Source organism: Camelina sativa, chromosome 10, assembly GCF_000633955.1.
Source record: "Camelina sativa cultivar DH55 chromosome 10, Cs, whole genome shotgun sequence".
NCBI lineage: Eukaryota > Viridiplantae > Streptophyta > Magnoliopsida > Brassicales > Brassicaceae > Camelina > Camelina sativa.
In genome coordinates this window covers 11,024,451-11,045,671 of record NC_025694.1, presented here as the reverse complement: position 1 = coordinate 11,045,671, position 21,221 = coordinate 11,024,451, and the positions used below count along the sequence as shown (strand labels likewise).

The following is a 21,221-nucleotide window of genomic DNA, read 5'->3' as shown; positions in this document are numbered from 1 at the left end:
TTGTTTTATTTTGGCAGAATGATAACTGCATTGTCATGGGTACCAAAAGGGGCTGCAAAAGCCATGCTCGATCATGCTAAACTTCCTTCTAAGGAGGAAATCGAAAAGCTCAAAGAGAGTTGTGAGTTTTACAGTGAAGATGAAGAAGAGGACGCAAAGACCGATGATGAAGAAGAGGATGGTGAAGTTGCTCATGCAAAAGCCGTAGCGGAAGAGTTTGGAAAATCTTTCAAAACAAAGAATGCTTCTTCGTCAATGGAGGTTAATGATGAAGTAGCTGATGGGTTTGATAGAACTCGACATGGATAATTACGATGAAGAGGATGATGGTAAGGTAGGCTAATATCTCTTTTCGAATCTCTGTTTCCGTTTTCATTGTGTAATGTTATATTTTCATTTTTGTGTGTTTGGATTCAGGAATTGAAATTTTTAGCTCCGGGCGTGGGGGTCTTTTTTACGCAAGTAATAAGATGGATCCATACCTCAAGAACAATGATGTATATCACTATATATTTTTTTATATATATTTTTCCATGGAAACTTGTCGTATATGTTTTGTATATATATAATAAAAATCTGTGTTTTTTTTCCAGGATGGTGGTGATGACTCGGATGATGATTCAAAAATCTTACCAACCGATTCACCAATTGTTTGTGCTAGGACCAACAATAATCTCGATGTTTGTCAATCCTTCTCGATATCAATATAATTATTAATTAATTGTGAAAATATAGTAGTGATCTCACATGGAATTTGTAAATGAATATGTGACCAGATTTATGTATGCGTGGAGACATCTATTGGCTCTCCAAACGTATATAGTCATCATGAAATAATGCTACCAAAAATGCCATTGTGTACTGCTTGGCTTGATTGTCCACTTAAAGGAGGAGAAAAAGGTTAGTGATATGTATCAAAAAAAAGTTTTATCAATCATCTCAATGGGACTCTTCATTCATGCAATTAATGCAATGGATAAAATTTACATATGTTTTTTATCCGTTTCGTGTTGGCAGGGAATTTTCTAGCTGTTGGTTCGTATAAAACGTCCAAGATAGAGATATGGGATCTTGACATTGTATGTAGAAAGTAAAATATGTTTTTTTGCGTAGTATATATATATTGTTTCTCTTAGAATCTATTGTAATTAAATTACTTGTATGTAATGCTTCAGAGGGAGGAGGTACTCCCTTGTGTACAACTAGGAGGAAAAAAGGAGAAAGGGGTGAGTAGTACTTCATTTCCTTTGATGGCAACAACAAAATGTATCCGTTAATTTGATTTCTCGTCTTTTGTCTTAGAAATACAAAGAAGGCAGCCACACTAGATCAGTTCTTGGTCTTGCTTGGAATAAGGAGTTTAGGTATGTCCAATACGATTTTGATTATTTTTCTTTAGATTTGCTTGTTTCTAGACGTGTCTGATTATTTATCTTTTGAAGCTTTATTGGAAAAAATTAGGAATATGCTTGCTAGCGCCAGTGCTGACAAACAAGTTAAAGTTTGGGATGTTGCTACTAGAACATGCCAGATTACTATGGCGCATCACACAGATAAGGTATGAAAAGGATTGGTAGAACGATAAATATCTTAATTCAGTGGCATCACCATGGTTTATATATTGGTTGTGCGGTTCACACAGGTTCAAGCGGTTGCTTGGAACCATTATGCTCCGGAAGTACTTCGTAGTGGGTCGTTTGATCGCACTGTTGTATTGGTAAGTGTTTTATATCAGGACCTATAAACAATAAGTGATCACTGATTAATCAACACCGGTTTGTGTAAATATTTATTTATATATATATATATATATATGCTGCAGAAAGATGTAAGAAAGCCTTCACACTCGGGTTTCAAATGGTCAGTCAATTCCAAAGTTGAAAGCTTAGCCTGGGATCCACATAGCGAACACTCCTTTGTGGTGCGTTACACTTAAACTACTATCTGATTTTCTTAGCGGTTTTGAGGCATTTTTCATTTGTTTCCCTTCTTTATAGGTAAGTCTCAAAAATGGAACTGTAAAGGGATTTGATGTACGTCAAGCCTCAAGTTCAACTTCTGATTTAAATCCAAGTTTCATTCTCCAACATGGAACTAGAGCAGTCACTTCCGTCTCATACAACATTTCTGCACCTAATGTAAGTCTCTCTCTCAAGTGATTCGATTTGAAAATCCGAATAGCTCTAGTTCTATGGAGCAAAGCGAATATTAAAAAAAGTCAATATATGTTAGGACGAGTAATACCAATCACAAAACTAAAATTTTGAAAACATAACATCTATTATATATGAATATGTGTACTACTGGCTTAGATACTATAGCATATATTTGGACTTATGTGCCCCTACGTCCAGTACTCTCTTTGTGTCATTGTTCTTTGTTATGTTTGTTTTAGTTGGTATTGTGTATTTGAGTTGTAATTAACAGCTTTTGGCAACTGGATCTACGGATAAATCGGTAAAGCTTTGGGATCTTTCAAACAATGAGCCTTCATGCATCGCGACACACACACCAAATGCTGTAAGAACCAATAATCAACCATTTTTAACAAAAAAACGTTGGTTTCCTTATATTAACTTGGTTTGTTTTATATGTTTGTATGACTCAAAACTTTTGATATCACCCAGGGAGGCTTATTTTACATTGCTTTCTCTCCGGACAATCCTTTCGTACTCGCTATGGGTGGCGTAAAGGGGAAGTTAAAAGTTTGGGATACACTTTCGGACGCTAATGTCTCCAACAGATACGGAACCAGACCTGTCCGACCGTTAACGTCCAGCTAAGCTATGATTGGTCGTCTCACATTCGGACACACTTAAACCAAAATTTTGTAGTACAGAGTTTCTTTTATTTTTCTTGTGATGGCTAATTTGGCTATTATAACTTCTGCCTCAATGTTTGTTTAATCATACCAAAAGCCCATATATATATATATATATATATATATATATATATATTTCATCAGAAGAAGCTCAGTATATTTATAAGTTATTTACTTATTTAACAAGCATATGTATGTGGTAAGCAAGGGGTCTTCAGTTAGGATTATTTTGATTGTGAAAATTTATTTCTCTAAAATTCTTCTAGTTCATAGAGTAAAAATAAAATAAATAAAATTATGAACAAGTTACTTAATTGCATCTTTAACAGTTTCAGGGCTTACTAATCATATTTTGAAGTTTGAGGTCTGTAATGAAAAACAAAATAGTTTTGGGCCTTTAAAGTATATTTCCTTTAATTTGTTTCTTCTTCTTCTTCGCCGCTTAGCGCCGCTATATCTCACTCTCAGGGAAAAAAAAAATCCTCAGAGAAGCAAAACAAGTTGTTAAACCCTAAACCTACAAAAAAAAAAAACCTTTTTGTTTGTTGCTCATCTTGATTCTACGCCGCGTTAGGTCCCGTTTCTAAACGTAAGTTCTCTTTGATTCCTATTAGAGTTTAAGAAAGGTTAATCAAAAATTGTAACTCAGTTATGAAATTGTTGTGCTTGGTTGATCAAATGACGGAAAAAAACCCTAATTTCGAGCTGCCCTGTATCCAAGAACGTACCTTTGAGATATTTCACCGATTTGATGATATATCTCTCTGTGCTCAATTCGAAATAAGTGTTCTTTGGTTTTGCGTATTTTGCAGAATGATAACTGCAGTGTCATGGATACCAAAAGGGAATCTAAAAGCTGTTCCTGATGTTGCTGAGCCTCCTTCAAAGGAAGAACTCAAAGAGCTTATTGAGAGTGGAGCTTTTGCTAGAAGGTGAGATTTTACTTAATAATATTGTTCCTGTTTCTCTAATATTAGGAAATGAGGAGATTGTGATAATGATATTTTGGTTATATGATGTATAGCGTGGACGGTAGTAACGAGGATGATGAAGAGATTGAAGAGGATGGAGAAGAGATTAGTGAAGTTGATCATGCCAAGGCTGTAGCTGAAGCTTTTGGTAAAACTTCTAAAAGCAAGAGTGCTTCTTCTTCGATGGAGGTTGATGAGGTATCTGAAGGATTGAAAGAACTTGACATGGATAATTATGATGAAGAAGATGATGGTACGTTTTTAGCTCATTTTTTTGGCTTTTTGGTGTTTGTTCTGCAATTGTGCAAGTGATCCTTTTGATTAGAACAGCAAATTTGGTGTGTTCCATATGTAAAGTCACCTCTTTTTTTTTTTTTTTTTTTGGGTTGCATTGGACTCAGGAATTGAACTTTTCAGTTCTGGAATTGGGGACCTTTATTATCCAAGTAATGAGATGGATCCATATCTGAAGGATGTTGAAGTAAGCCATTTAACTGTTTCTGTCTACATTGACACTTATAGTGGTTAAATTCCTTTTTTATACAACCTAAATGTTTGGTCTTTTAGGATGAGGATGATGAAGAGGATATTGATGACACGACAATCAAGCCAACCGATTCAGTGATTATCTGCGCTAGGAATGAAGATGAAGTCAGCCATCTAGAGGTATGGTCAATCCTTCTTGCTCTGTAGGTTATATATGTTAAAACATTGGGGCTCATATGAAAGCTATGTATATATACAACCAGGTTTATGTATACGAGGAATCATCTGGCTCACCAAACATGTATGTTCATCATCACATAATTATACCGGAGTTCCCATTGTGTACTGCATGGATTGATTGTCCTCTTAAAGGAGGGGAAAAGGGTTAGTGTACGCTTTGATATTTTTATGAGTCGGGTTTTTTCCTTCTTACTATGGATGAAAATATCATTCTTAATCTGTTTTTTGCCTTGGTACTGGCAGGGAATTTTGTAGCTATTGGTTCAAAAGAATCACCGACAATCGAGATATGGGATCTTGACGTTGTATGTAAATATTACTGACTTTTTATTTATGTTTGCCTATATCGATTATGAGTCTTATTGATAAGGTTATTATAATGCTTCAGAGAGACGAGGTGCTACCTTGTATACAATTAGGAGGAAAAGAGGAGATGTTAGTGACTAAGAAAAAGAAGAATAAGAAAGATAAGAGTAAGAAAGAGAAGAGTAAGAAACAGGTGTGTGCATCAGGCTTTTCTGTCTTTAGTTCTTCTAAATTTTTTTTTATGGCAAGTACTTTTTTTTTTATGGCAAGTACTTATGTATTCATATTGATGTAATTTTGTGGTCTGTCTTTTTCTTTATAGAAATACAAAGAAGGTAGTCATACTGATTCAGTACTTGGTCTTGCTTGGAACAAGGAGTTTAGGTATGTCTAAATTTACTAGTGCCCATAATTTTGAAAGTTTATTCTGGTTTGCTCCTTAGGCGTGCCTGATCTCTTTTGTTTGTTTGGATAAAAGGAACATACTTGCTAGTGCTAGTGCCGACAAAAAAGTTAAGGTCTGGGATGTGGCTACTGGAGTATGTAAGATTACGATGGAGCATCACACAAAGGAGGTAAGAACAAGATTCATAGAACGAGAAATTTCTTAATTATATGGCATTCTCAGGGTTTATGGTTCGTATGACAGGTTCAAGCGGTTGCTTGGAACCATTATGCTCCTGAAGTGCTTCTCAGTGGGTCTTTTGATCAAACTGTTGTCTTGGTAACTATTTTATTCCGTGGTTTTATTTTTGTGTGTTCTGGTCTATTCCCTTAACAGTGATCATTAATATCTGCATGTATATCATGCTGCAGAGAGACGGAAGACAACCTTCACACTCGGGTTTCAAATGGTCTGTCATGTCTGATGTTGAAAGCTTAGCCTGGGATCCTCATAGTGAACACTCCTTTGTGGTACATGACACTTTCCTTTTTCTTCTTATAGACAAATCAGTGGTTTCAAGACATGTTTCAATAGATCGTTTGTTGTTTTTTTTCCCTCTTAAGGTAAGTCTTGAAGATGGAACCGTGAAAGGTTTTGATATACGTACCGCACAGTCAGGTTCAGATTCTAATTTAAAACCAAGTTTCACTATCCAAGCACATGACCAAGACAAAGGAGTCTCCTCCATCTCATACAACATTTCTGCACCCAATGTAAATTTCTCCCTATCTTCTATGTCCTTATGGCATTTCGTTTTCTTTCTTTTGAATAATCAGTTCTCACCATTTATGAGCTGTAATTAACAGCTTTTGGCTACGGCGTCTATGGATAAATCGGTAAAGCTTTGGGATCTTTCAAACAATGAACCTTCGTGCCTTGCTTTACACAAACCAAAAGCTGTAAGAACCAATCAACATTAATCTTTTTCCTCCTTCCCCATTAGTATCTACTGCTTTATCCCTAACCATTCTGATTTTTGTAATCAGGGAGCTGTGTTTTCCATTTCCTTTGCGGTGGACAACCCTTTCTTGCTTGCTATTGGTGGCTCAAAGGGAGAGCTACATGTGAGTGGAAATAAGATGGAAGAAGATTAATCAATCATGTAGTTAGAACATATCATCTCATCATAAATTTTCAATTAATCTTGTTTATGTTTTCAGGTTTGGGATACACTATTGGACGCTGATGTCTCTCGCAAATATGGAAGCAAGCGATCTTGAAAAGACCCGCAGGGATCGCTTGTTTTTTTGAAGCCGTGATGGTCGTTGGGTTCGACCACACTGATGCCAAATTTTGCAGTTTCTTTTCTTCTTTTTCTTTAGGTTTGTTTTTATCTCCTATGATTATGGTAATCGTGTGAGGGTGAGTGTGACCTTATACAATGTTGAACTTCTAAGCCTTTTTTTCAACTCATCAAGAATCTCTAAGTTTATATATACGTTCACATTTATGTATTTCCAATTGTTGTGCTTTAAATAGAAAAACTGTCATTTGTCAACTTATATTCAACTTTAACTATGCAAAGTGATGTAAAATAGTATTATATTGTGCCTTTCACTAGTATATTTACAAGTTTATTTAGCAAACTAATAAACTGATTAAAATCTCTATTGAAAAACGTTATTTTCTTTGAAACAAAATAAACATAGAAAATGTAGTAGAGAAAACAAAACGTAAGAACGATAAAGGCTCTTCATGCTTCATTCCATGCCTTTATGCATTCAAGCTCTAGAGCATAGGGCACACCTAAACTTATTGTTGAAGAGCTCGACGTATAAATTTGGGAACCGTGATTAGTTGACGGTTATACTAACGACTTTTACGACAGTAGGTGAGTAATTTCAACACAGAAAAAAAGAACACGTACAGCAGTATACTCTAGTAATTAAAGTCTTTGTCTGCCACAAAACTTAATTATGAAATCTTAACAACTAATTCTTCTATCTTTAGGACGTAAAGTGTCAAAAGCCTAAGATTGTTACAAAATCCCGATTTGGTATTGTGAGGAACTTTAAATATTTATAAATTCGTATCTTTTAAAGTGAAGTCGTTTTCGTTTAATCAAATACATACTAATATAGTAAATGCAATAAACAATCAATACTTTTTAAACCTTCAAGGAAGAAAATGATCTACGCAAGCATGCAAATATATGTAAACTCATGTAAATAATTTGATGTCACACTTCTTTCTTTCATGAATTACTAATCAAATAACAATCCATTTAATTAAATCAATTTAACTAAACACACACTGATTTTCAAAAGAGTCCATTAATTTCTAATAATCATCTGTAAAAGTCACGTGGGAATGGGATCTATGCAGAATGTAAATGTAAATAGTGGGAGGTTAAAGAATCTGCATGCGCATTACGAAAAAATGTAACCACCCAAGTCACTTCTTGAAAGTACAAATTATAGTTATTGTCCATCATTACATTCATAATTCTAACAAAAAAGTCTTTAATTATTGTTTTAAGTTTTTTCATAGTATTATTTAATTAAAACGTTCAAATTGGATGGACGTATTAGTCAAAGTCTCTGTTTAAAAGAAACTTGTGCATCATGTCAATGACAATATTGTTAATTATCTACTCGACCAATAACGTTATTTTGTCTGAGCAGACCGTGATATGGTTAATATTACTGTATTTAAATTTATGTGACATAATTATTATGAATTTAACACGACATTGTGCATTCATTAGTTGCATTTTTTTTTCTAACTTTCTTCGCTTGTGATCGCGTTGATCTGACGACATTTTCTCGCATCAGCTTTATGAATTTACTTCTAGAAATATGCCAATAAATCTATATTCTTTTTTTAGAATCAAAATTTTTACTTATTATTTGATCATATATTCATATGCTAAATTAATGAATTTGATCCGGTTTTTATAAAGTCAAAAGAATAAAAGCTTTTGTCGAAAGAAGGGATTTACTGATTTAGAGTTGTATTAATTCACAGTGTAATGTCCGAAATGTATTTTTATACTAGTAGAAAACGTATTTGATTGTTTGGGAATGATATTTTATTTATTTTAGCTTTGTAGTCCCAAAAGTTTTAAAATAATGAGGTTTAGAAATATCTCTGTATTTTTGGTTATTAAAACATGTGATTGAAATTTTAATCAAACTAATAATATCAAAATGATTTCCCGTGATCCGTGGCTCATGACCAAATGATATGCAACAAGTTTGAGTTCTGGAGCTACCGAGCTAAGACATCTTCCCTTCTGATGGGAACACAATACGATTCAACATTCAATGTCTATCCGAACTCCGGAATGTTTCATTTGGTAACAGATACAAATAAATAATTAAATAAAAAAACAATTCTCGAATCAGTTACTCCCTCTGTTTCATATTAGGTATCGTTTTAATTTTTTTTTAAAATAAATGTTGTTTTGTATTTTGAGAAAAGCATAAACTGACACTTTTACTGAAACAGAGGGAGTATAATTTTACATACCATCTGAAAATATTTTAGTTTTTTTTTTCTTCTCATATTACAAATGATCAGCTTAGTTTTCATGATTTGTAAAACTAACTCATGTAGTTTTTCATGGTAAAACGATTTGCACGGACAAATGTACAACTGGCAGTTTTATGTGCACCACAAAATTTACTTATAGATGGTTATAGTGTTTTACCTACACCATATTCATAATAGATATTATTTATTTTGGTAAAAGTATTCATAATAGAAAATTACATTCTTAAGTCTTCACAAATGGTACCATTGGCAAATGGTTTAACATATATTTACTTACTGTAGAGATTTCTTTATGGTTCATAAACCAGATAGCTAGATGCTACTATGTTAGGATAAATAAAAACGAGCAAAATATTTGGAAACTAGAAAACCTTAGGGTAAATTTAACAATTTGATATAGATCACTTCACATCGTTACCAAAAAAAAATAAATGATGTGGATCGGAAACTAACAAAACTTGTAAAACCTCAGATAGTTACGCTGGCCCGACAATGACATCTAGATTCAAGAGTAATTTCTTATACACTAAAAAAAGTCTATAATATAAAGTGCGTCCATATTTTCGGTTGGTTGTTGAAGACTTGAAGATGCCTTCATCAATTCCGATCAAGTGACACTTTTCAATTTCTAATCATAAATGATACTCATAATTTATAATGTTTGCATGATACTAGTATATTCTTTGGTCTATATAATACAAATAAATTTGGTGTCTCAAACAAAATATGAAAACTACAATGGTGTCTATCATACTTCAAACTCGATTTACTGGAGCATTCATAAGTTTATAAACGTTATCTTACCGGAAAACATGGATAACTGCAACATTAATGATATGACGACGATCACATAACCCACATGACGTGAAAACAGAAAGAGATTGAATTATATTTTCCTTATCAACTTAAAGAAAAATATTCTACTTTAACGGATAAGATCAGATTTATCCACATTGTTGTAGTATGGGAAATGCATACAAAGCATTTAGGGAATACTTTCTTAAGTAGGATGATTGCAATTATTTTAGGAAGTATATCTGTCAAAAACATATTCAGATTCATGAATTGAATAAAAATCTATGTTTTAGTTAAATAGAAATTTCAAAAAAAAATTATATTTTCTCCCAAAGTTCTGTTATAAAAATAAAAACAGAGATTATATTTTTTCTTTTGACAAAAAAAAAAGAGAGATATGTTAAAGTTAGAGAAAAGCAAAGTAATGGTCAAATATATCATGTGAAATAGTTTCCAAAATACATCATCGATTTTTAAAAAAAAATATATTAAAATGGTCAAATTAAAAATCGTCAAAGAAGTCTAATCTTTCTCTCTCTCTCTAGCCATTTGCCAATAAATTGGAGACGCATCCTCACCAAACTCATTCACACAAGTCATAACAAGTCTCATCTTTCTCTGAGCTAGGAGTTTTATATCTTGGCTTTTTTTTTTATCTTCTTTAGTTTTGTGAGAAAAAAAAACTAGCAAACTGTTATGGCGGAGATCTCGGGAAACGGACATGGTAACGATGCAAGAGATGGAGCTGTGGTGGTGAATCTCAAGGAAGAAGTCGAACAACAACAACCATTGAAGAAACAAGACTCTCTTCTCTCGTTCTCTGTCCCTTTCTTACAAAAGGTAGATTAACACAACTCTCAAAGATCTATAAAACTCTCTCTAATTCGTTACCAAATTACCATAATTTACAAAAATGAAATACTCTGTTTTTTTTTTGGTCCTGTTGTTAAATTGCTCTGTTTTTTAAGTTGATGGCGGAGGTTCTTGGAACGTACTTCTTGATATTCGCCGGTTGTGCAGCGGTGGCTGTAAACACACAACACGACAAAGCAGTGACTCTTCCAGGGATCGCCATCGTTTGGGGACTCACCGTCATGGTCCTCGTTTACTCTCTCGGTCACATCTCCGGTGCTCATTTCAACCCGGCCGTCACAATCGCCTTCGCCTCTAGCGGCCGTTTCCCTCTCAAACAGGTCAATTACATACCAAAATTCGTATAACTTATAATGATCGATCAAGTTTTTTGTTTTTATGTGATTTTTTAAGTTTGATGAACAAACTAAAGAACATTTGTGTTTGATAGGGTTAGTTAAGCTGTCCTTTGATTGTTTTGCACGAAACTGTAAGTTATATAAAATAAATTATACGTATCTTTTTCTATTGGATTCTTTAGAAGTTACATTTTCTTATAAAGTTTTACTTCAGTGTTTTCTTATATCTTTCACTAATAATAATGCATAATCCATATATCTTCCACTAATTAATGCGTACTGATTTGCGTATATATGAGTAATGATGATTGAGTGTGGTTAATTTAAATGTATGCGTCTACGGTATATGATTACAGCGGATACTTAGGTATGTAATTATTCTTAACCCAAATTTTTAAAAAAACAATTTATTCTCTAGTTCTCCTATTGAACTTTTTAAAAGTGTTAATTTATCATGTAACTTTTTAAAAGTATCAAAAAAAATTGTGATATATAAACGTCACGGGTAATCACTATCATCCAAATATGGGGTCCCTAGTTAATTAATTGGTTACTAAAAATTATTTTTATTTTTATTTTTGATTTTTTTTAGGTCCCGGCTTATGTGATATCACAAGTCATAGGATCTACGCTCGCGGCAGCGACTTTACGCCTCTTGTTCGGACTTGATCAAGACGTTTGTAGTGGAAAACACGATGTGTTCGTTGGAACATTACCATCGGGAACGAATTTGCAGTCCTTTGTGATCGAGTTTATCATCACTTTCTACCTAATGTTCGTCATTTCCGGTGTCGCCACTGATAATAGAGCGGTTAGTCTTTCAAGCTCTTCTTATCTTGCACGGATATTATATTGTCAAATTTGATGAGCTGTATATATGTTGGGGACTCTTACTATTTTAAGCATGTTCTCATTAACTTTTTAACTAATGTCTTTTCATTTTTATATACTTTATATCTATTGAATAGTAACGGAAATAATGCACTTTTTTAAGGTTGTTTGTTTTTCATGAAATATGGACCCGATACCTTCCTTTATGGTTTTCTATTTGATATTTAAATTTGGTTTACAAGTGAAACAAATATTATGTTTAATATTATATTTTTTTGTCACCAAAGTTTCTTTTTCATTATAGTTTTTATCGTTTTACGGATTGAGTGTTATTAGCGCAATAACGCTTCCTTGCACATATTTTATTTTGTCTTTTCAATTCGATGAGAAACTTAAAATTAAGTTTCAAATGTTTTTAATAAGCAGATCGGAGAACTTGCAGGACTAGCAGTAGGATCAACGGTGCTACTTAACGTGATAATTTCCGGGTAATTTATTACTAACAAGATTTCTATTTGTTATCAATTCTCTTTTTAGAAAAAAAAAAAAAGTAACTAAAAATGCTATATGGGTTACATATATTTTTATCAGACCGGTATCGGGAGCATCAATGAATCCAGGACGAAGTTTAGGACCTGCGCTGGTTTATAGTTGCTACAAAGGACTTTGGATCTACATGGTCTCACCAATACTTGGTGCGGTTTCGGGTGCGTGGGTTTATAACACGGTCAGATATACCGATAAACCATTGCGAGAAATAACCAAAAGCGGTTCGTTTTTAAAGACCGTGCGTAACGGTAGCTCTCGTTAATAAATGAAAGAAAAAAAAATTTGGCTATGTTAAAATTAGTCGTCGGAGGTTTAAGTAATAATTTGATTATTTTGGTATGAAATGTTTTTAATTTCGAATTATAACATAGAAAGGGTAAACATTTATGGTATGTGACGAATATATATATAACTGATCTATAACGAGTTTGACCAGCCCTAATCACGGATATGGTTGTATTAAATGCTACATTTATGTCTTCTCTTTTTATGCGAAAGATTCTATCTTCATATTTATGTGCAACTGTTGTATCTCATGCACACTTTAAGCAAAATCGTCAAAGTTGTTATTTCGAACTCGTCAAACAAAGCACAATGTCCGGTGTCGCAAACATTGCCAAGTGTGCATTACTTTGTCCAGAGCATTAAAACCGGACACGATCACTTTGTCCGGAAAACACTAAACTTAGCATCTCTATAATCCGCCACATCACTATTCTCTAATGACATGTCACACATCAAAATCATTTAACGTCATATTTTCCTCATGCAAACATCACTCCTCTTTTATAAGACCGAACCAAACACAAACCAAGCTAAAGGAGAAGAGAAAAAAGGGTTTCAAAAACAAAAGGTGTAGTTTAGCTAATGGCATCGAGTGATAAGATTCCGGTGGCGTGTCCGGCTAGCAGCGGTGATGGAAAGGAGCCAATGGGAGATCCGACCAAGACGACCACCACGATTCTCGACAAAGGGACGGCTATGATGCAGTCAATGAAACCAATCAGGCAAATGAGTGTCCACGTGTGTTCATTCGCTTGCTATAGCCACGATCCTGGCCGTCATATGGAAGTTCATATTTACGGCCACCGTGTAAACCAGGACTTCCTACAGTGTGCTGTCTACGATTCCAACTCCTCTAAGGCTCATCTCATCGGTACATACACTTCCACCTCGATTGTTAGTACTTTGTTTATATTTTCCAAATAAACTTATTCTTCTCAGTTAAACTTATATTGATATTGTAGTTAATACTTATTTCAACGTATAAACTGCCTTACAAACAATTCGAAATTTTACATTTCACAATTTTGTTGCTTAAAACATTGAATTTTAAAATTGATTGGTTTCTTTTAGGAATGCACTACTTGTACGTATATATACGGTTAATCGGTGGTCAAGCTTAAGCATATTGCGTATATAGTCATTGACTATTATAAGTACGAATGTGTAAACTTGAATATTGGAGCTTTTGTTTGAGATTTTTCTAAGAACTTACGAATTATATTTGTTCTTGTATTAAATTTCTAGGGATCGAATATATAGTGTCAGAGAAGTTATTCGAAAGTCTCTCACCGGAGGAACAGAAGCTCTGGCACTCGCATGACTACGAGGTTCATTTCAATACATTTCCGGTATATGTTTTATATATCAAGTACCCAAGAATCGAAATTGACGGAAATTGTAAGTGTTGTCTTGTAGATCCAAATAGCTCTTCTAGTAACTCCAAGGGTCCCGGAGGTCGTTGCGAAGCCGGAGCTTAAAAATCTTGCCAAATCGTACGGAAAATTTTGGTGTACATGGCAGATTGACCGAGGTATGGTAATTAATAAATCTTGTATTATATAGGTAAAACCAACCGTATATTTCATATGATGAGATAGGAGCTTAATAGCTAAGGTTTTTGTTCTAGGGGATAGATTACCATTAGGTGTACCATCACTAATGGTGTCGCCACAAGATGTGAATCTTGGGAGAATAAAACCGGAGCTGGTGAAAAAGAGAGATGAAGAACATGGAATCTCGACGGAAGCGTTGAAGCCGTCGAGAGATGGGATCTCTGGACCGGAGAAGAAGAATCTGGTTGCTGATTATTGGGTTCGGTTCAGGAAAGGTTTTGCGCTTGATGTCGTTGAGACAGATATGAAGAGAACAGCTCCCTTCCCGTGACCTTTTTTGTGTATGCATCAGTGCATGTTTTTAATGAATCTCAGACATTATATAATATAGTAAGCTCATACTACATTTCATAACAATACATCCAAGTTTTTTTTTTTGTTTTTTTTTTTACTGCTCTATATATATATATATATATATATATATATTTAGTCCCTAATTACGTACCATCTCAAATAAGACTATTAGATACTGGCATACTGCTAGTAGCGTGATTTTTGCGAGTGTAACGTGCCATAATAATAGCCTTGGTGTCGTAATTTGTCTCTTGATCAATATTGTCACTGTAATTGTATTAGATGATATTGTTAATACACATATGTAAAATACAGTATACTATACTTGTAAAACATGTTTCTGGAGTACTTGCGCCGTCTTTAGATATTGACGTGATTCTTGTACGTGGCATGATGTCGCATACTAGTTCTCAGCAAGAACGAATATTTAGGTAATCTAGGCATCATTCCGAAGTAGTTATGTTTATCAAAAGTCGTACGTTTTCAATATCGGACTTCTAAAAGGCCTTGTAAAGTTTCTGATGAAGGCCCATCAGAGTTTAGTTTATTGTATATATCCTCAATACGTCGTCGTGTTTAACACTTTCGTTTCGTCGTCCATGGGAATAAACTGGAATAAACTAAATGACTTTTGAAAGTTTTTCCCTGATTATCAAATAATAAATATGACTTCTCTCAGCATATTTTGGGATCAAAGAGCATTGACCGATCCATGGAGGAGGTGAAGGAGGACGTATACTCGTTGTGGGCATTACCAGATGAGGAATCAGAGCCGAGATTCAGAAAGCTTATGGAAGCTCTGAGATCTGAATTCACTGGCGCTAGTTTCGAGCCTCACGTCACCGTCGCCGTAGCCACTCTGACTGCAGAGGAAGCCAAGAAGTTGTTCGAATCAGCTTGCGACGGTCTTAAATCTTACACAGCCACCGTTGATCGCGTCTCCACTGGAACTTTCTTTTTTCAATGCGTTTACTTGCTTCTCCAGTCCACCCCAGAGGTATATATAAAGTTTCTGACTTTTCCTTTCAAGATTCGATCTTTCTGAGAGAATGGTTAATTAAAATCTTGGATCTTGACTAGAATTTGTCATCTGGGATGAGTAAGATTACATATTGAAATCTTGGGGTTTGTTTGATTTGTGGCTTTAATAATGGTTTTGGAACCTAATGGTATGATCTGTACTGTAATGTTTGTTCTGTTTATTTACAGGTAATGGAAGCTGGTGAACACTGTAAGAACCATTTCAATTCCTCCACTGCCACACCCACACGTAAGCTCGCTTGACCTGAAAGCTTGTTTTTTATGTAAATCAAATCCTTTAGATCATGTTAGCTAGCTCCAAGGTATTGTTAGGTAAGTCTAATGTTAAAAAATCTGGGAGATCTAAGGTGAAGACCATTTAACAAAGTTTCTTTGAACTTGAAGTGTTAGGGGAAGTGTTGTTGTACATTAGCCTGGGAGGGGGGAAGTAAATCTTTTTGCTTAAATTAAAACCATATCGGACTTAGTTTAGTATCGAAATCGAATGTATCTGATATAAGGGTTTAAAGTCTAAATACATTTGGGGAAGCCATGATGGTACTCTGGAGGGTAATCTCTCATATTAGATTCATGATTTCCATATGTTTCTGAAATAATCTTTCTTTGTCTACAAATGATTGCAGCTTACATGCCGCATTTGAGCTTGCTTTACGCCGAGTTAACAAAAGAAGAGAAGAAGAAAGCGCAGGAGAAAGCTTACACACTCGATAACTCCCTCGATGGCCTGAGTTTCCGGTTAAACCGACTCGCTTTATACAAAACTGATACCGAAGACAAGACTCTAGAGTCGTGGGAGAGGGTGGCTGTATGCAATCTCAGTCCTTAAGAAATACAACGAGTTTGGTTCTGACTCTGTGATAATAAGGTTTCGATAAACTTACTTTGGAGCAATGTATCGTTTCTCTCTAAAGATTGAATAAATAATGTTACTTTATAATACAACTCCGCGACGTATTACAAAAACCTTCCTAAGTCCTAACAAACTCGCATGGTGAATGGTGATTGCATATTTAGCGAAAAGAAACAGATCACAGGTCTTTCTAAAGTGTTTGTTTAACCAAAAAGAAAAGTTTTTTCAAGTGTTTCATAATTCTAGCTATAACATTCGCGTCAACGACTAAAGCTTTGATCGATTAGTCGAAAAGACATTTTGTGAAAGTCAATCCTAAAGGCAGATTAGGAGAATCTGTTACGGCTGTGAATAATTGTTTATATACTTTATCGTGGCAGCTATATATTTCTTATATACATACAGCAACGTTGAGACAAGTCTTGGGGGAGGGAAAGGGACAATGACGGAAGAAAGCGCAACGCCACTACAACCGCCACAAACGCAGGTTGAGAAGGCCATGTATTCGGTCTGGGCGGTACCGGAGGGTGACGCGTGACGTTGACGATCGGTTTCGGAGGGTAATGGAAGGGCTTAGGTCAGAGTTCGGTCGTCCACTGTTTGATCCACATTTAACCCTCGTTGGACCTTTACCTTACAAACTTACGGCCAACGAGGCTAAACGGATGTTCAAGGCGGCTTGTGAAGGTTTTAAGGCGTATCCTGCCACCGGCCCACCGTTGACCAAGTCTCCCCTGGAAATTCTTATTTTCAGTGTATTTACTTGTCTGTCCGGCACATCGTAGAGGTAAAGTCATAAATTAAAAAAATTAAATCTTATATTTTACATGAGAAAAACATTAACAAAATACATACATACCGAAATGGAAACTTTATGATACCGTGACGTGAATCTAACATGAACTTTAGAAAAAATCATACAGTTCATAAATTTGAAAAAATCTACTAAGCTATACAAACGCTGTTTGTGTTATGTTTACAGGTAATGAATGCTGCCGGACATTTTATGTCCCACTTCAAACCCATGACCGGAAAATGTATGATCCAATCACTAATAAATCAGATTTTAATAATTTTATTGGGATGTAATTGAACCGTTAATATTGTGATTTGTGAACAACATTAAAGATCAAATTATTACCAAGAAACGTGTTTTATTATCTCTATATGTTTACGTGTGTGTGAAATTAATGTTGGGATGTTGCAGTTTACGTGCCACATATGAGTATACTCTACGGCGATCTAACGGATGGAGAGAAGAAGAACGCGTTAGAGAAAGCTTACGCGCTTGATCCGAGTCTCGACGGATTGAACTTTCGGATCAATCGAGTTGCATTATGGATAACCGATGCAGACGTTGGATCTTGGGTGAAAATTGACGAACATAATCTATTGTCTTAAATATAATAAAGTAAAGATAAATGTAAAAAAAAAAAATGTTATGGCTTATGTATTCGGTTTATATCAGCTGGATCGGTTTATGATGTTTCTTGGTTCGGCTCGGTATGGTTTAAAATAAATGTATGTTTGCCTCTGCTTTATGAAAAGGTCTTGTGAGATAAAATGACATTTATTCATTAATTCTATGTTACTATGAGCATAATGTATGCATCTTGTGGGAATATTCCTTTTTGTTTTCTAGTTAACTAGTGGTTTGGTCTTTACATACATATATATATATCTTGAAGAAGGGTGAACTAGTCAAGGATTTAAACTATTGGAATCTTATCAAACTGATAATATCATAATAAGAGGATTCCAGAAATAATAGTAATAAAAACACAATCAGGAACCATTTTGGAGTCTTGTTGACATTTGTTACTAAAATGACTTAGAAAAGTTTCAAAAAGTTTGAATTGAAACTAAAGATAAGAATGATTATAAATAATTCTAGGAGGAGGAAATAGATATAGTTAAACAACTTGTCACTCGTTGAAACTAAAAATTCTGATAGACATGTACATATTTTTAACATATTTTAAAATTTAATGTGAATAATTCTTCAATGTACAAGTACAAACACTTGGACCAAGTGACTCGGTAAGAGTTGGCTGGAAATTCTTAAACAAGTTGTTCCCAGTCTACTATTATATACATTATATTAGTACCCGCGTTACACCGCACGTTATTTTTAGATATTTTTTAATAAGATTTTTGTTTTTTAATAGGAATTTACCATTCATTAAAGCACATTTAAAGCAGTCTTTTCTTAACCTTGATAGTGTTATCATAATTGTAAGAGAACAAAACATCCGTAAAGGATTAAAAAGAGACGAAAACTCAAAAAATGAAACTTTCTTCTTTTTATGTCAGATACTGCAAAAGCTTGAACTATATGTTTTACTGTCAGAGTTTTCAAGGACCAAACACGACAGTCGAGGGAAAACTCAAAAAATGAAACTTTCTTCGATGGCGTTTCCTTATTTTTTAGAACTTAGGTCAAATGTCCGAATTCATGGCTCTTGCCATTTCTCGATATATTCACATATTTATATTTTTATACAACTACATAAAACACACCAAACCAAATCGATCTACGTGAAAAGTTCAAGTTTAGTATTTGATTTATTTTTTATGGACCAACTAACTTGAACTATTTAGATTCAAACTTGGTTTGCTAAATATCTTTTGATTGGACCAATTAACTCTTATAGATTTTGTAATATTTTATTTCTTAGAGTCTTGGTTACCTGTTTTAATTGATGTGTCATCTCCACAATATTTCACAATGCTGATGTGTCATGTTCTGGAAAGAAACAGTCAAGTTTTATTATATTGATATATAAATATAGATAATATTTTGTCCATTTCATTGTAAATTGTCGTTTAATTTTTTCACTAATCTAACCAACTTTGAAATCCACGTGACGTTGTATGTAATTTTAGTCAATATGATGCTATGACATCTAATACTTCTATGTTAATCTAACAAATATATGTATCTAGTGAAAATAATGTTTTCTCATTTTAATTCATTATCAAATGATTGATATAAAAATATCCCTATTAGAGTAGGAACCACTTTGGAATGTATAGTTGACATTTGTTACTAAATCACTTAGAAAAAACTGAAAAAGTTTGATTGAAATCAAGAGAGAATAATTATAAAAATGTTTTCAGCAGGAAAATATGAGCTATAATTAAGACAACTTGTCATTTAAGACAACAAATTGATATATATATTTTTTTGGTAGAAACAACAAATTGATTATTTACATAGTTTATATATACACCCATGTCTTAAAATAAGAATGTCAAAATCTTGACCTTGCATGTTAGTTGCTGTTACATAAGGAAAAAAAAATAGTTAAACATAAAGGTTGACAAAATACAAAACTAAAAAAGATGCTAAAACCATACAAATTCACATGTTGTGACATCGAATGATATAATGAAAATTTTGAGTGATAAAAGGATGAGGACGAACATGTCAATCTTTACCTATTCAAATATACACCTCAATAAATAGGATCACATACTTAGCATGTAACCTTATCCAATTAGTGTTTTTTTTTCCTTGGCCAAATAAAGTGGCTATAAAAACAAGAAACAACTAAAGTAGCCTGTAAATTGATAATATATTTAGAAAAATACCATTAAACAAGTGGAAAAAATGTGAATCATTTTGGGAATTCAAACGGAAATAGAACTGTGATGTATCTTATGATTCTTATCTTAATACATGACTTTAATTCACGAGCCAGCTTGGTTACAAACATACAACAACAACAACAAAAACAAAAACAAAAGCGTCGGTCGGCTCAAGTTAAAACGCCGCCGTTTAACCGAATCGAATCCAAACACGTGCGTATTGATCCACACCGTTACTTTTCATCTGACGCTGTTAAAATCAACGGTTCAGATCTGTTTTATTCTCTTTTCGTCAACGCATTCTTACCGTGGCGCCAGACATGACGTCTCCTTTTTACAAATGAGCTTTTCCATTAAACGCGCTTCTAACCACGTGACAAACACGCGCAAAACAGAAGCTGGTTCGTCTCCTTTTCGTCTCCAACGACTTGTATAAGCTTTCTCTTCTCCATTACGGCATCCATCACCCACCTATAAATCTCGCCACTTTGTTTAGTTCTTTGTAAAGTCACACCAAAAAGAACAAACCTTTTTCGATTTCTTCGTTCAATTTCTTCTCAAGATTTGTGTTAAATCGGGTTTTGTCTTGTGTCTCAAAAGGGTTTCAAAAAGGTTTGATTTTTCATTGACCCGCTCCGAGATTTTCGGATACAAATCCAAGGGTTTAAGGATCAAAATTTGTTTTTCTGGGTTTTTTTTTTTTTTTTTTTTTTTTTTTTTTTTTTTGCTCTCAGCTCTTTTGATTTTTTTTTCTTTTGGTTTTGTGAAAATAAAAATTATTGAGAGAGAAATATATAAATATAGTTAGGTTGGAGAGAGAAGGAGGCGGAGGAGTAGAGGAGAGAGATATGCAAAATGACGAAAGAGATTACTATTAAATCTGACCGTAGATTTGTTTTTAATCAATGGTTCTGACGAGGATCGATGACGTGTCGTTTCATTTTTGTTTTTTATTTTTATATTTTATGAGATTTGTGTTTCTTTACTTTGTTTTTTTTTTCTCTATTACAAAATTGCTAGATTTACCCTCCATATGTAATAATAAACCCTAAATTATTTTTAAAAATGGACTGCACATTTTCTAGAAGACCTCCTCGCTTTCAGTGTAAAAAAAGTATACCAAACACTGTTGCATTAAGTATCAAACTCCATTAATGACTATATGATAAGTTGAGGTCAATATGCAATTTACTAAGTTCAAATTCAAGGTCTTTTGTTTTAGCTTTATTTAATTTCAAAAGTTATATTTACTATGATTTAAAAAAAAAATGTACATATTATGACCCTTAATCCTAAGAAATTAAATGATACATCAGTTATATTTTCCATTAGAATATACTACAATTACTTGCTTTTGAATCAAATATTTTCATTACAGCTAACAAAAAATATTTCAT

The 21,221-nt window shown here is 33.9% G+C and overlaps 4 protein-coding genes and 2 pseudogenes across 4 annotated transcripts; all 6 read left to right on the top strand.

Annotated features, from left to right (window-relative positions):
• On the top strand, positions 19–2,783 carry LOC104720251 (annotated as a pseudogene).
• LOC104718431 (periodic tryptophan protein 1 homolog) lies at positions 3,266–6,767 on the top strand. The gene is made up of 16 exons (XM_010436179.2): positions 3,266–3,410; positions 3,634–3,753; positions 3,846–4,045; positions 4,194–4,273; positions 4,360–4,458; positions 4,542–4,662; positions 4,762–4,823; positions 4,907–5,017; positions 5,147–5,208; positions 5,303–5,399; positions 5,474–5,548; positions 5,641–5,739; positions 5,833–5,982; positions 6,076–6,168; positions 6,256–6,333; positions 6,430–6,767. Exons 2-16 carry the CDS (start codon positions 3,635–3,637, stop codon positions 6,487–6,489), a joined length of 1,506 nt encoding a protein of 501 aa, XP_010434481.1. The 5' UTR covers positions 3,266–3,410; position 3,634; the 3' UTR covers positions 6,490–6,767.
• On the top strand, positions 10,126–12,640 carry LOC104718430 (aquaporin NIP1-2-like). The gene is made up of 5 exons (XM_010436178.2): positions 10,126–10,399; positions 10,528–10,752; positions 11,363–11,581; positions 12,028–12,089; positions 12,193–12,640. Exons 1-5 carry the CDS (start codon positions 10,256–10,258, stop codon positions 12,410–12,412), a joined length of 870 nt encoding a protein of 289 aa, XP_010434480.1. The 5' UTR covers positions 10,126–10,255; the 3' UTR covers positions 12,413–12,640.
• On the top strand, positions 12,920–14,425 carry LOC104718429 (oil body-associated protein 2B-like). Its single transcript, XM_010436177.2, has 4 exons — positions 12,920–13,306; positions 13,681–13,763; positions 13,852–13,966; positions 14,063–14,425. The coding sequence occupies exons 1-4, from the start codon at positions 13,018–13,020 to the stop codon at positions 14,317–14,319; spliced, it is 744 nt and encodes a 247-aa protein (XP_010434479.1). The 5' UTR covers positions 12,920–13,017; the 3' UTR covers positions 14,320–14,425.
• Positions 14,961–16,348, top strand: LOC104718426 (cyclic phosphodiesterase). Its single transcript, XM_010436176.2, has 3 exons — positions 14,961–15,339; positions 15,552–15,612; positions 16,007–16,348. The coding sequence occupies exons 1-3, from the start codon at positions 15,055–15,057 to the stop codon at positions 16,207–16,209; spliced, it is 549 nt and encodes a 182-aa protein (XP_010434478.1). The 5' UTR covers positions 14,961–15,054; the 3' UTR covers positions 16,210–16,348.
• On the top strand, positions 16,533–17,791 carry LOC104718427 (annotated as a pseudogene).

What these genes read in the sequence shown, in the direction of transcription:
- LOC104718431 (XM_010436179.2), top strand. Translation starts at nt 3,635, where the DNA reads ATGATAACTGCAGTGTCATGGATACCAAAAGGGAATCTAAAAGCTGTT. An exon ending in AGATATGGGATCTTGACGTT is followed by an intron (nt 4,824 to 4,906) that starts GTATGTAAATAT and finishes ATAATGCTTCAG; the next exon opens with AGAGACGAGGTGCTACCTTG. An exon ending in GCTTGGAACAAGGAGTTTAG is followed by an intron (nt 5,209 to 5,302) that starts GTATGTCTAAAT and finishes TTTGGATAAAAG; the next exon opens with GAACATACTTGCTAGTGCTA.
- LOC104718430 (XM_010436178.2), top strand. Translation starts at nt 10,256, where the DNA reads ATGGCGGAGATCTCGGGAAACGGACATGGTAACGATGCAAGAGATGGA. An exon ending in CTGTCCCTTTCTTACAAAAG is followed by an intron (nt 10,400 to 10,527) that starts GTAGATTAACAC and finishes CTGTTTTTTAAG; the next exon opens with TTGATGGCGGAGGTTCTTGG. An exon ending in GCCGTTTCCCTCTCAAACAG is followed by an intron (nt 10,753 to 11,362) that starts GTCAATTACATA and finishes GATTTTTTTTAG; the next exon opens with GTCCCGGCTTATGTGATATC.
- LOC104718429 (XM_010436177.2), top strand. Translation starts at nt 13,018, where the DNA reads ATGGCATCGAGTGATAAGATTCCGGTGGCGTGTCCGGCTAGCAGCGGT. An exon ending in CTCTAAGGCTCATCTCATCG is followed by an intron (nt 13,307 to 13,680) that starts GTACATACACTT and finishes TTAAATTTCTAG; the next exon opens with GGATCGAATATATAGTGTCA. An exon ending in GGCACTCGCATGACTACGAG is followed by an intron (nt 13,764 to 13,851) that starts GTTCATTTCAAT and finishes GTTGTCTTGTAG; the next exon opens with ATCCAAATAGCTCTTCTAGT.
- LOC104718426 (XM_010436176.2), top strand. Translation starts at nt 15,055, where the DNA reads ATGGAGGAGGTGAAGGAGGACGTATACTCGTTGTGGGCATTACCAGAT. An exon ending in TTCTCCAGTCCACCCCAGAG is followed by an intron (nt 15,340 to 15,551) that starts GTATATATAAAG and finishes GTTTATTTACAG; the next exon opens with GTAATGGAAGCTGGTGAACA. An exon ending in CTCCACTGCCACACCCACAC is followed by an intron (nt 15,613 to 16,006) that starts GTAAGCTCGCTT and finishes AAATGATTGCAG; the next exon opens with CTTACATGCCGCATTTGAGC.